The 12,810-nt window shown below is 59.4% G+C and overlaps 1 protein-coding gene across 2 annotated transcripts in view; it reads right to left on the bottom strand.

Annotated features, from left to right (window-relative positions):
• Positions 1-12,810, bottom strand: part of LOC116871024 (SPRY domain-containing SOCS box protein 1) — a 106,462-nt gene that overhangs the window by 74,727 nt on the left and 18,925 nt on the right. For both annotated transcript variants that reach the window (XM_032863331.1, XM_032863330.1), the window contains exons 4-5: positions 11,327-11,596; positions 7,613-10,180 (exon numbers count right to left, since the gene is read on the bottom strand). In XM_032863331.1, the coding sequence (XP_032719222.1) occupies positions 8,817-10,180; positions 11,327-11,596 (1,634 nt within the window). In that variant the 3' untranslated portion in view covers positions 7,613-8,816. Of the gene's footprint in view, positions 10,181-11,326; positions 11,597-12,810 lie in introns of those variants that run through there.

Below are 12,810 nucleotides of genomic sequence, written 5' to 3'. Positions count from 1 at the left end.
AGGATGAGGGCACCCTTCCCAGCTGGGGTGATAAATGGCCCACCCCACTCTTGGCCTACGAATGCACCCAGCAGGAGCCTGTGCGGCCCAGATTTGGTGGGGGGAGGCCAGGAGGCCGATGAGGCCAGAGCAAACAGATGGGAGGGTGGGCAAGCTGAAGACACCTGGCATCAACCTCCCCTCTGATGGACCCAGCCTCGGGCATCGGCCCTCCTTCTGGGGGAGGGTGTGAAGGGGTGTTGGAAAGGTCGACGCCATAGTCCTATATCCCGTCAGCACACACTGGACCACTGGGGTCGGGGCCTACGGCAGGGGCTCCTCTCTTCAGGGTTTAGGACCGCGGATGAGGCCCACTGGCAACGGGGGCAGCGCTGATCCCAGACAGGTCCGCTTGTCTCGCGGGGGCCCTTTCTGCAGGGTGTGGGGGGGCAGGCCAAGGTGTCCTGAAATCAGGCCCTAGGAAGGGGCCTGGGGTCACTCTGCTGGATGGGCTGGGCCGAGCCACCTGGGCAACCCGCCTGCCGGAGGAGAGCTGCTGGGTGAATCCTGGGGTGGGAGCAGGAGGACAGGGTGGCCTGGAGCCGGCTGAGGAAGAGGGGAGGACATCAAAGGAGCCCCTTGTCGGGACGAAGGAAGCCTGTTTCTGGAAGAGTCACCTGAGCGCTGGTTCTCGGGAAGCTCTCCACCGGGGACCCTCCGCCGTGGCTCTCAGAGGACAGGCCGCAGTCCCAGCCCAGCCCACAGTGGCCTCCGTGTCCCCTGACGTCCAGCCCTGGGGCTTCCCACCTCAGGGGACCAGCCATCTGAGCCGGGAAGGTCACCCCATTTGAGACAGCAGCAGCGCCTCCTCGGTCCGGGCCCCCCTCCACTGCATCCTGGGGTTTGCGACGATCCCCCAGCATCTGCAAGGATCAGAACGTGGCCGAGAAGGGAGAAGGTGTGAAGGCCTTGGGTGGGAGGGCCTGAGGGTAATTTTAACCTTGTGTTGCGGGACCGGGGGATGGGGGGGCCGAGTCCGTGTTGGAGACTGGAGGCCACTTCTGGGTGTCTCCCCTGGAACTCCACTCTCGGCGCGGGGGGCGTCAGGGCAGGCCGCCCGAGGAACTGGGCCTGTAAACACCCTGGTTTGGGTGTCTCGGGGAATGATGGCTCCTGAAGTAACTTTATAATAGAAAACCTTTCGGGTGGCTGTTTCCATCTCTGGAACATGGAATCCCTGCTGAAACTATTATTTCTATTAACTAGACTCCCCTGATTTCTAAGGACCAACAGGCACCAGAGTGAGACGAGTGAAACTTTCCAGCACGTGACAGAGCCATGTGGGTCTGGGGCCAGCACGGTCTCCTGGGGGAGTGGCCCGCCGGTTGGACGGATCATACCTCCTATCCGAATCCAGCCATCTGCTCAGAGATGGGCCCTACCCAAAGCCCCAGGAGGAGAGACGGGGCAGGGATCTGACCAGGAGAGGGAACACGGGACTTGCCTTGAAGCTATATCCACACAAGACTTGACAAAGACTGAGAACATCTTAACTCAACCACATCCAAGATGGGGAGCAGGGGGGAGGCTGATAATGGGGTCGGGGGAGCGAGATGGTTCTCCAGGCACCTGCTGGTGCGGCCAAGGCAATGACCCACGCTGGACAAACCGAAGTCCTCCGTGGGCTCCCAGGCAGAGCTGTAACCCCACACCCTTTCTTCCTCTGGAGTCTCAGGCCATTCAGAAGCCGTGAGCTGTGGTTTCCCTTGCGGGAAAGCCTGTCTACACACACCCAAGACCCCCAGGTAAATTGGAATTTCAAATAAACAACAAATAATGCTTGAGTATACTATGTCCCAAATGTTGCATGGGCCAAATGTCTACTAAAATTTTATATTTTTTTCTTTATCTGAAATTCCAATTTGCCTTCATGTTCTGTAGATGTCCCTGCTAAGTCTGACGACCTTAATGAAAGCGAGCTGAACTAGGTCAGCTTCTTGGCAACACAGCCTGACCTCCCTGCATCAGGGGCCTTCCACGGACAGGAATCTGGTCTGAGTTGGGTTTCTGTCACTTGCGACCAAAGGATTCCAGATCAGAATAGTCAGTGATGGCCACAACTGGGGAAAAAAAAGCAACCTGGGAATCCAAGGGCTTGAAAATCCAGAGAGTAGCACCAGGGGCTTGAGAACTCTTAAAGGAGAATTTCTGGGGCTGGCGCCCTGGCCTGCAGCCCGGCAGGCAGGTGACCCCCACTGACCTGGAGCCTTCCTGCCTCCTTCTGTCTTCAAACTCTCCCCTCCTTTTCTTCCTGGGCCGCTGATGATTCGTGTGGTCATTGCTGTCCCACTGGAGTCTGTTGTCCCATTGCAAAGTAATTCATGTTTACTGGGTCATTTTAAACCCCACACTTCCAGACATTTAAAATAATTTTGTGGTATAAAACCCTTTCATTACAGCATTATCTCCAGCGGGCAAATGCTAGAAATAACATACGTGTTCAGTGACAAGGACAAGAACTTCATCAGGACGCTTCTCTTCCTGGGATATAATGCACGTGTGGAAACCAAGTGTGAAGACATGAGGAAACACAGAGAATGTTCATGAAAATACAGGCGTACCTCACTCTGGTTTGACCAACCTGGGCCACAGGTCGCCCGGAACCAGTCGCTGCAGCTGTGGGCGCTAGGGGTCTTGACCCGCCAGGACCCTGAACACAAGCACACGGAGGCTCCCCAAAATGGGGGGGAGCAGGTATCGGTGACTCTCAGGGCTGCCTTCACGGCCGCTAGCTGGGCCCCGTCGTCACGAGGGCCGGTAGGCGGGGAGCCTGCCTCCCCAGGTTTCTGCAAGGACAGCACCACCTCCCCAACAGGGAGTGGGAAACCGACACTGGTTTTTCCCCCAGGTCTGGGCCATCTCCTCCAGGAAGCCTGTTCTCCGTATGCTTCCCAGGCAGAGGCACAGTCATGGGCCTACTGGTTTCCGCCTCCATTACTGCCTACGGTCCTCCCTTCTTCCCCTGGGGACTCTGGGCTTGTGTCTGTTCCCTGTGCCTCTTGGTCCCTCCCCTTCTGGATTAAGCCTGTGGTTCCTGTCGCTGCCTTGTGAAGTCACCACTCTGCTCGGGTCCCACAACCAGCAAATCTCCAGCTCCTCTGTCCCCAGTGGTTCTGCAGTTTTACTGAACTTCCCCCCACCAAAAATCTTTATGTTCCTAGGAACATGACACAGGTGGGAGGTGAGAATCAGGCAGAGCACACAGAAAAGACCAATGATGGTATCAGGCCCCACGGCTTTCAGAGATGCTCCCTCCTGGCGTCTCCCTCTGGCCCAGGGCTTCCCCAGATGGTGGGCTGCCAGCAATACTGGGAGGGACGGCTGAGGGACCCATGAAGCCCGGTCACCCGGCCCACCGAGGTCTCTCCTGGGAGGCCTATGGGCTTCGAGCAAATGGGATGCAGCCACTTTGCCCAGACACACCTGTATGTGTAGAAGGGACATACACAGGTCCTCCCTTGGGGACCAGACTCTCCCCTCCCCTCCGCCAAGCCCCACACACAGCACAGCCACCAGGTCCATCACCCACGCACCCTGTCTCCCGCGGGAAAAAGGAGAGCACAGATTTTGGCAAAACAATTTTATTGTTTAAAAAATACATGTTCCATTTGACATACAAAAAGTCATTTTAAAAACTCTGTTCTGAATGTGTCTGACTGTCTAAGACATCTCTAAGTGTCCACTGCTTCCACAGAAACCAGGGGCAATCTCTGCTCATGCACGAAGACAAGGCACTTTCCTGCTGCTCGCCAGGGAGGGCTTCGCGCCTTCGGTCTCCCCACCGCACAAGGACACGGTTCCCCTGAGAAAGGAGGTTCTTGCCTCTCTGCTTGCCAGGCAGAAGCCTGGTACGGAGTGTCCCAGCACGGGACGCCTGGACACGGTCTTGACCGCGACACCCACTGGTTTCCCTGCTGGCCCCACGCCCCATCTAGGTCTCTTGCTGGCCCGGGATCAGCTCGGCCTTCCCGGCTGGAGACAAGACCCCGCACTCAGCCCTTGGTTGTGGGACCAGGAGGAGGAGACTGTACAGGTCCCACCTCGGAGAGCTGGATGCACTCTGGGCCCTCGGCCGGGGCTAACCTAGCATCCCGTCCTTTGCTAGTTAGGTATCTCATGACGTCTTACGACCGACCTCTCTAGACTTCCGTAGCAGGACAGCTAAACACCACACCGGCGAGTCTGTGCGGCATCTGCTCGCACTTCCACTTTCACAGCGAGCTACGAGCCATTCAAATGTGCTCCCTGGGCTCTCAGCAACCGAAAATGGGTCTGTTTACCCGGCCTGCACCAGAGGGGCGGAAAAGATGCAGAGACTTCCTGCAAAACACCCGAGAGCGGGGCAAGGGGTGCAGACAAAGACCACCCTAGGGAACGAACACACAAGCAGAAGCATAACTCAACTAGCCCCCCGCCCCGTCCGCCTTCAGGTCACGCACAGACACAGCCCCCGGGGGTCCGCTTTGCAAACAGAAGCTCCCCAGGGAGGAAGATTCCCCAAAGAGATCACTCTCCCCAGCTCGCTAGGATTTCAGAAATGCCTCCTCCAATCTCCTGCCGTTTCTGTCTCGTGCTGGTGACAGCACTGGTGAGCTTGTGCCTCGCTTAGCACCGAGTCTTGCATGCCGTGCTCACACCCCACCCGGGAAGCCGAATGGGGGCCACGGAGCACCGCCTCTGGAGAAGACATCTGCCACTGCATGTCCCCAGAAACATATGCCGGTCTGGGGTCCCGCTTGCTCCAGCGGGTGACGACACGTGTGGAGGGAAGACTGCAGTGTCCCGCCCCAGCGTTGACAGGCCACGAAGGGACCGTCACTTCCATGGAGACGCCACAGGGTGTGAGAGGGGCCCACGGCCCGCCAGCGCCCCCTGCAGGCCCCCTAGCACCAGACGGAAGCTGGACAGAGCCGGAGGCTTGGGTGAGCTGCAGTGGGCAGAGGGCCAGCAGGCCCCACGGGCGAAGCAAGCCACACTCCCAACCAGGCGACACTCATTGCTGGAACAAACATACCCAGAGCCTCTGAGCACCGGGCGGACCGATTGAGCCGCTCGCCCCTGTGATGTGGCCGGACGCCCCCTTGGGCTCCTGTTAGCCGCCGACGCTGGTGTGGTTGGAGGACGGGACCCCGGAATGAAGCGAGCAGCCCCTCAAGCGCCCCCAGCACGGGCTGCAGCTGTGGACCCAGCAGAGGGTGGCAGGAGGCCCTGGGGTGGGGGCTGGGGGTGGTACAAGCAGCAGAGGCTGACAGCAGGGGACGGCCCTGTGACACTGGGTGGCAGCAGCCCTCTCATGGCCCTCGGCCCTCTGGGTTTGTCTTTCAAGGGGCGGGCGGCCGCGGATGGCACTGGCCGGCCACCACGGGCCTTTCCCTGGGCCTTGTGCGTTCTCGAACACGCCGCCAGGCAGCTTCTCTACAAGCTGCCCGAGGTCTGCAGGCTCCTGTCTCCTTAGGAGAAAAACCTAACGGGATAAAACCGACACAGACTGAGTCTACGCTGCTTATGTGAGGCTGCATGTGTTTTTGTTGAAAATAAATTTTTTTTGTCCCTGGAAAACTAGACAGCGGGAAACCACCCCTTAAGGGCCTATGGAAGCTTCCCCCCTCCTTTCTCTGCCACACCGCCCTCGGCTCTCTGGACAAACGGCGAAGCGAGGGAGCGAGGCAGAGCAGCAGCGAACTCTGGGCCCGGGGAGACGACCCGGGGCGGGGGGCACTCCGACCCGCCAGCCCCAGGGTGGGACTAGAGCTCTGTCTGCAGAGAATCGAGCAGCAGTGGCCAGCGCGACACGACTGTTTTGACTCGCGGTCAGCAGAGAACTGTGCTCCCAGAGCAAACTCGGAGTCTGGCTTACGACCACCTGGAAAGCCCCTCCCTTCTCTCCCCACAGCACATGGCGAGGTGCTCGCTCGAGATGCTAATACCAGCCCCCCAGGTCCGCGAGGACAGGCAGGCTCCCGCCCGCCCCTCGGGGCACCCTGGCCTGGTGGCATCAGACAACTGCTGTTCTGGTGTCCAAGTCTCTGCAAACAAGGACCCCCTCACATTCCTCACCGGGAGCATGAGAGAGTGGAGGCCATTGAGCACAGTGTGTTGTGCCGGCCCGGTCCTCGTCAACCCCTTGAGGAAGGGAGCCGAGCACCCGGCACGGGGCGGGGGGGGGGGGGGCGTGGTGGGCAGAGCAGCACCCACGCTGGGGCCACAGCAGCCTCACTGCAGCAGACGGGCCCGCGGCACGAACCTGGGGAACAGCCCGGGCTCCTGTCCCAGCGTGCTCCCTCGTGGTCCCCGGGTGAGCTCGACACGGGCTCCCTTCTGCACCTCGGGGCCCTTGGCTCACAGACAGGGTGAAGTTGGATCAGAGCAGCATTTTCCGAACTATGCATCAGCTCAATCTAACAGGGTCTACGCAGCTTTTCTCAAACACGAAAAATAGAAACTGGAGGGTGTCTCACGTCCTAAGGTAAGAATCCCTTCATGGAACTTGTGCGTGAGGCAGACTCGCACATGAACGTGATCACGGACTCCCGGGATAAGGTGTGCTTCCGGCCGTGGGTCACAGTCTGGAAAGGCGGAACACCACAAGTCTAGGTGGCCCAGTGCAGGACAAGGGAGCAAGCGGACGCAGGGGAACACTGGCAGGGTCTCCTGGTGGACTTTTCTGCTGTGATCTCAGGACACCACTTGGCCCCCCTGCCCCGGCCCCCGCCCCGGCCCCTGACCCATCCATGGATGAAAGCAGGACCCTCCGCTCGGACGGGAGGTCCTGGGCTCAGGCCCACAGACTCACTATTATTCAGCAGTGGTGACATCAAGAGCCTGCTGGCCTGTTACAACCACAGAGGATGAAGTTCCTGAAGAACGCATGGGGGCGAGTTCAAGGCCAAGGGCTCCTGGGCTGCCGGGAGGGGAGGGGAGGGAAGGGACGGCGTAAGAGCACCCCCACATGGCCACAGGAGGCACCGGGCCTGCAACCATCCGTGTCCCCTCAGGAGCATGAGCCCTGGAGGCAAAAGAAAACAGCTAAAACGCAGACCCCCAGACACAGAGACTTGCCGACCTGGGACCGGGGAGAGCTTTGTCAAGGTTAGCTCTCCCGGTGTAAGGAGACCTATCCTGTCAGAGGGTCGTGGGAGGCCAGGGGGCTTTGAACACGAGAGCCTTTCCCACAGAGAACCCCCAGCTCAGGCCCTGGAATTCTTTTCAATCCATAGCCTTGAAGAAAGTATAAACAATCAAAAGCAGAGAAATGCGTCTGCCGACATATCTCCTCACCAAGGAAAGCCCTCAGGGTGACACCAACAGCTGACACAAGGTGTGACTCTAAAACAAGAGAGCAGCCACCCGGGAAAAATCGGGCTCATTCCCTCCCAGTCCTGCCTTGGGAGCATGAGCATGTGGGCAGCTGAAATACCAACTAAATGTGTGAGAATATTTCTTAAAGGAATTTCAGAGAGACACCCACCCCCCGCCACTGTTATCAGCCTGGTGCTAATGGAGAACAGAGCACCCACCTCCTCTCAACAGGGGCTTCCTGTCTCCCCAGGTGGTCAGTGTGTCGGTCGGTGGTGCCAGGAGATGCAGCAGGAGGGGCCAGCAGACAGCAGGCAGACAGACTCCGTGCCCCTGAGAGGTAGTGTGAAGAGGGGGGGCTGCTGCCTGCCCCCTGGGGGGCTGCAAACTGGTCAAGTCCCTGAGAAGCCCTTGGGCAGCCAGTGCCACCTGGGAACCGCAGCCGCCCTGTGGCGGAGACCCAGCCCCTGTCTGGTCAGATCAGAGCCTCTGGATGGTCCGGACGATTTCCCTCACATCTCTTCCCACAAACGACGTGTCCCCATCACAGAAAGACTTAACCGGATCTTGCGTGGTAAAGCAAGAGAGTACACTGAGAGTGGAAACGCCCACAGGAAGTCTCCTGAGGTGTAAAGGACCCTCTGGAGTGAGGGACCCCTGGAATGGCCGAGTCATCTATGCCCACTGCATATCACGAAGGGGGTTGGCCAGAGAATGGAGAGTGGGCAGGGGGCCTCCCCCACACAGAGAAGTTCACCTACAGACAAAGGGAGCTCCAAACAACACGTGCAAGAAACTTCCCACTGTTTGCTGCTGTGTCACTGCTACCACCCTTCATCTGTCTGCAGGACAGCAGGGAGACAGAGGGGAAGGGAACCCAGAGAGACAGAGCAGGAGGAAGCAGCCACAGAGAGGCCAGGACAGTAGGCTAAATGTCAGAGGCTCGGGAAGAAAGAGAGGGATAGAAGAAACGGCCAACTCGAGGTCTCCAGACGGTTTCTAGCACCTGCTTCGCATGGGCACTGTACCTGATGGACACCTGTGTCCTTCTCACTACTATCCAGTCGTCTTTTCCCCAGGAGCCAGTTCAAGGATCACCTCCTCCAGGAAGCCTTCCCTGATTAACCTTAGCTGTTGCATTTCTGCTGAAGTTGGGAGCTTCCACACCGTCTTATTTTGTGCTGGCTGGTGTTATCGTGTAACTGCTGCTGGTATGTTCTTAAGGTGGCTATTCCTCTCCTGACTTGGGACTGGAAGCTTCTCAAGAGCAGAGCCTCCATTTCTTCCCTGTGTCTGTGTCTACCCACCACAATTGGATAGAGACTGTCAAAGGGATTGGGATAAGGCCTGGTCCTTTCCTCTCTGGGAACTTAACCCTGAGGCATCAGATTCCAGAGGGCCAGGGCAGGTGGCAGGACTAAGGGGAAGGGGACAGGACAGGGGAAAGCAAGCGTGGGAGTAAGCAAAGGCCAGTGGCACCGTCATCCCAGGAAAGCCTCATAGTCCATATACCAAACCAGCTGGCCAGAACTAGGCAGGACCCCCGAAATGGGCCACTTCTTAGGCTCATGGCCCACGCGGCTCACCAGCATGGTGATCTCCCGCTTCATCCTGCCCATGACGAGGATGGCCACCTTGCGGGCACGGTTGATGAGTGGCAGGCTGAGGCTCATGCGCTGGTGCGGCTTGGAGGGGCTCCTGGTCAGCACCACTGGCTGTGGGCCCTCCAGGCCGGCGGGTGACTGCGGGAACAGGGAGGCCGTGTGCCCATCCGTGCCCATGCCCAGCAGCACCAGGTCGAAGCTGCTGTTGGTCACCAGGGCCGAGATCTCGCTGGCGTACATCTGGGCGCCCTGGTCCTCCTCGGCACAGAGGCGCTGGTGCAGGTGAACCGGCATGGGGTGGATGTTGTAGTAGGGGACCCTGACGTGCTGCAGCAGGTGCGCCTGTAGCCCCTGGAAGTTCGACTCGGGGTCTCGAAGCGGGACGCAGCGCTCATCCACCAGCCACAGGTGCGTGTGGGCCCAGGGGAAGCCGTAGTGCCGGGTGGCCAGCTGCTGGAACAGGGGCACGGGGCTGGAGCCGCCAGACAGCGCCAGGTGGAACTCGCCAAAGCGCCGCACCGCCCGCAGAGCCGTGGCCTCGATGTCATCGGCCAGCTTCGCGATCAGCTCCTCGGGCCAGGCCGAGATCAGCGGGCTGTCCCGGTACTTGGACTGGAGAACCTGGAAGTCGCTGGGACTCGGAGCGGAGCCGGGCCCCGGCACCAGCTGCTCCGGCTGCTGCTGGGAAAAGCGCACCTGAGTGCCGGTAAACTCGAAGTCCAACAGGTGCCCGTTCGCAGCTCCTCCTGGGTAGAGGCGCGGCGCCTCGTGGGCCAGGCTGTCCAGCAAGGGGGTCCAGAAGGCCCAGGAGGCCAGCAAGTTCTCGGTGGTGATGAACGAGTCCTTGCGGCCGTGGAAGATGTGAGATATGAGGACGGAATAGGCGTCCTGCTCCCTCACGGGGCTGTAGGCATAGAAATCCGACAGGGGGCGACCGAAAAGGCGGAGCCCAGGCCGGCCCTCCACTTCCTTCCAGCTCTCGGAGGGCAGGGAGGGCCTGAACAGGTTCCGACTGACCAGCACGGCGGGGCTGCCCAGCTCACCGTGTCCGATGTAGAAGACGATCTGCCGTGGCAGGCACTGGCTCTGGTCCGCCACCCAGCGCGCCTCGGTCTGGGCGCAGTAAGCCTGGTTCCGGAACAAGATCCGCACGTAGCCCACTCTCTCATCCAAGGCTTTGCCAGACATCAGGATGAAAGGGACGCCCTCCCAGCGAAGGTTGTCCATGTGAACGAGGATGCCTGAGGTGGCGGGGACAACGGAGGTGACACGTGGGCACAGAGAGCCCAGGACTTCCCAGCACACCCACCTTCCCTTCCCTCCCTCCCCAAGCCCTTCTCGTCTCGGAGCCCCTCCTCTAGGCAGGTGGTTTGAAGCACCCTAGGCCTTGTCATGCTCAGCCTTTCTAGCATCTATTCAGTGCACAGTCAGTGCTCGAAACGCAGCCTCTGGACCACCTCAGCCACCCCTCCGTGAGGCGCCTTACGGTCCTAGCCTCCCTGCGCCAGCAAAGGGAACTGAAGTCTCACGGTGGCCTCCCTGCGCCAGCAAAGGGAACTGAAGTCTCCCTCCCACTTGCAGAGCACCCGGATGTGCCTGAGCCAAGGCCAGACAGGGGAGAAGGGGCAGGGCCGGGGCTCTGAGCCCACAGCAGGGTGGTGAGCAGGTGGGGGGGCAGTGCGGGGGCAGGCACATGGAAGTGGGAGCCAGGAGCTCAGTGCCCTCCTGACTCGGGTTCCCCGCCTGGTTTTCCCACATACTGCCTCCGTATGACCTTGAGCAAGCGTCTGAAGTTCATGGAGCCTCTGGTTTCCTGACCTCGGAATGGGAGTAGTAATGCTGCCTGCATCCCGCGTCCGTGCCCTCAGGGACCTAGGAGGTGGCCTTTAGCCGGGGCCTGGCATGTCCTCAGTGCCCCACGGACAGCCGCCGCTCCTGGGGAGGAGCTTATTACCTGCAGCCTTAGGGGGCCGGGCCTCTCCGGGGGCACTCTGGGCCTGGGAACGGTCCACGGCACGGCTCGGGAGGACGTCTGAGCAGCAGGGAGACTGCCTGCTGGAGGTGCCTTGGGCTGTGGCCGGACCGGTCTGTAGCCTCCCCGGGGGGCTGGTTATAGGCAGAAGCTGGGTCTGTCCCCAGCTCAGAGAGCTCCAGAAGCGTGTGTAGATGCGGACCGGACTGAGACCACCGCCGGGCGCCCTTCACCCAGAACGACCCACCAGGTCAGCTACTGCCGAAAGACGCCCCAAGGCCAGAGAAGCAAAGGACCTTCCTCCTTGGCGACAAGCCCCCTTGTACATGTCCCACCTGAGGTCTCTTCCAACCCAAACCAAAGGGCATCTGGACTCGGGAAGCTGCTTCCAGTGGGGGGCAGCCCCGGGGCCCACCTGCGAAGGTCGGTGTCAGGCTGTGGAAGCTGTCTGGCTTCTGCTGCTCTCGGCGCACCTGCCCGCTGTACGCCTGGTACTGGCCCAGGACGGCGCTGTCCTTGTGCAGGCCCCGTAGAGCCTGGAAGGCCTGGAGCTTGTGCTGCAGCACGGCCCCTGAGCTGCTGACATTGTAGGGCAGCTCCATGGCCACGAGGCTGAGGACCTCCGTCAGGTGGTTCTGGAGCACATCGCGGATGACGCCATACTCCTCGTAGAAGCCGGTGCGGCCTACACGGGAGGGGGTGAAGAATGAGCAAGGTGCCCGACCACCCCGAGGCACACGGGGACCCCCCAACCCTGCACCCCAGCCCTGCGTACCCACTCTGCAGCCGGCGACCTCAGACCCCGGGCCAGAGAGCTTACAAAAACAACTTAAGCCAGAGCCAACCTCAGCGAGAGAAGGAAGGAGGGTGTCCTTGAGCATTCTAAGTGAAGCTGTCAAACTCCTTGGGCCTTCCCAGGAATCTGCGTGGGGAAGGGTCTGGTGCCAGCAGAGGCCAGAGGGCATTTATTGGCAGATGTGAGGCCGGACTCCTGTCCCCCGCGTCCCGCCCCCGGCATCCGTCCGCAGGTGTGGTGCTGCTGGGGGCGGCGGCATCACGGCAAGGGCCTAGGCTCTGGGGTCTGAGTGTCGCTTAGGAATGTGTGATCCCGAGCATTTCCTGACACCTGGGTCTGGTTCTGCCCCCTACCATTAAATGGGGTCAACGGAGAGAACCGGAACTTCCATACTCACAAGATCATGATGTCGAGAGGAAGAAACATGCTCGCTTTGATAACATGAAAACCAATTTTGAAAACAGGATATAAAACAACCGGTGTATTTAGAACTTCAATAAATGAAAAACACAACGGGATATTGGAAATTCAATGGGTAGGTTTTATGAATTAAAAACAGGTGGAAAGAGTCATTAGAAGACAGATCTGAAGAGATCAACCTGAATGTAGGATAAAGGGACAAAAAGAATCCCCCCCCCACACACACACTGTATGCGTCTCCTTCAAAACTAAACAACAAACTGTCTAGAGCATCCGACCTACATAGAAACGATAAAGAGAAGCAAAGGAGTGACCTACCCAAAATCTGGAATAGTTAAGGAGAGAAAAAAGGATAGGATTTGGGGAAGGACACAATAAGACTCCTTTTAAAAAGCGGCTTGGTGGGTACGCTGGGGTTTGCTCTACCGTACTTCTTCATGCTATGATATTTAATAGGAATTCTTTATTATCTAGTCAATGTTTAATTCAAACAAGCAAAAAGCAGCGGCCCCTGGTTTAGAACTGCCTGGTCCCGCACACTGCCTTACAGGGGCCACCCGGGGTCCTCGGCACCAGCGCTGAGCCACCTGCCCCAGCCCGGCCCGTGGTGCTTGCTCACGCCAGCTGGACGGCGAGCAGGACCAGCCATGACTGGCAGAACGTGCCCTGAATGCAGCCCAATA

The sequence above is a fragment of the Lontra canadensis genome, unplaced genomic scaffold (genome assembly GCF_010015895.1).
Source record: "Lontra canadensis isolate GAN:19392208 unplaced genomic scaffold, GSC_riverotter_1.0 scaffold25, whole genome shotgun sequence".
NCBI classification, from domain to species: Eukaryota; Metazoa; Chordata; class Mammalia; order Carnivora; family Mustelidae; genus Lontra; species Lontra canadensis.
The sequence above is the reverse complement of the archived record's forward strand: the minus strand, read 5'-3'. Positions and strand labels throughout refer to the sequence as shown.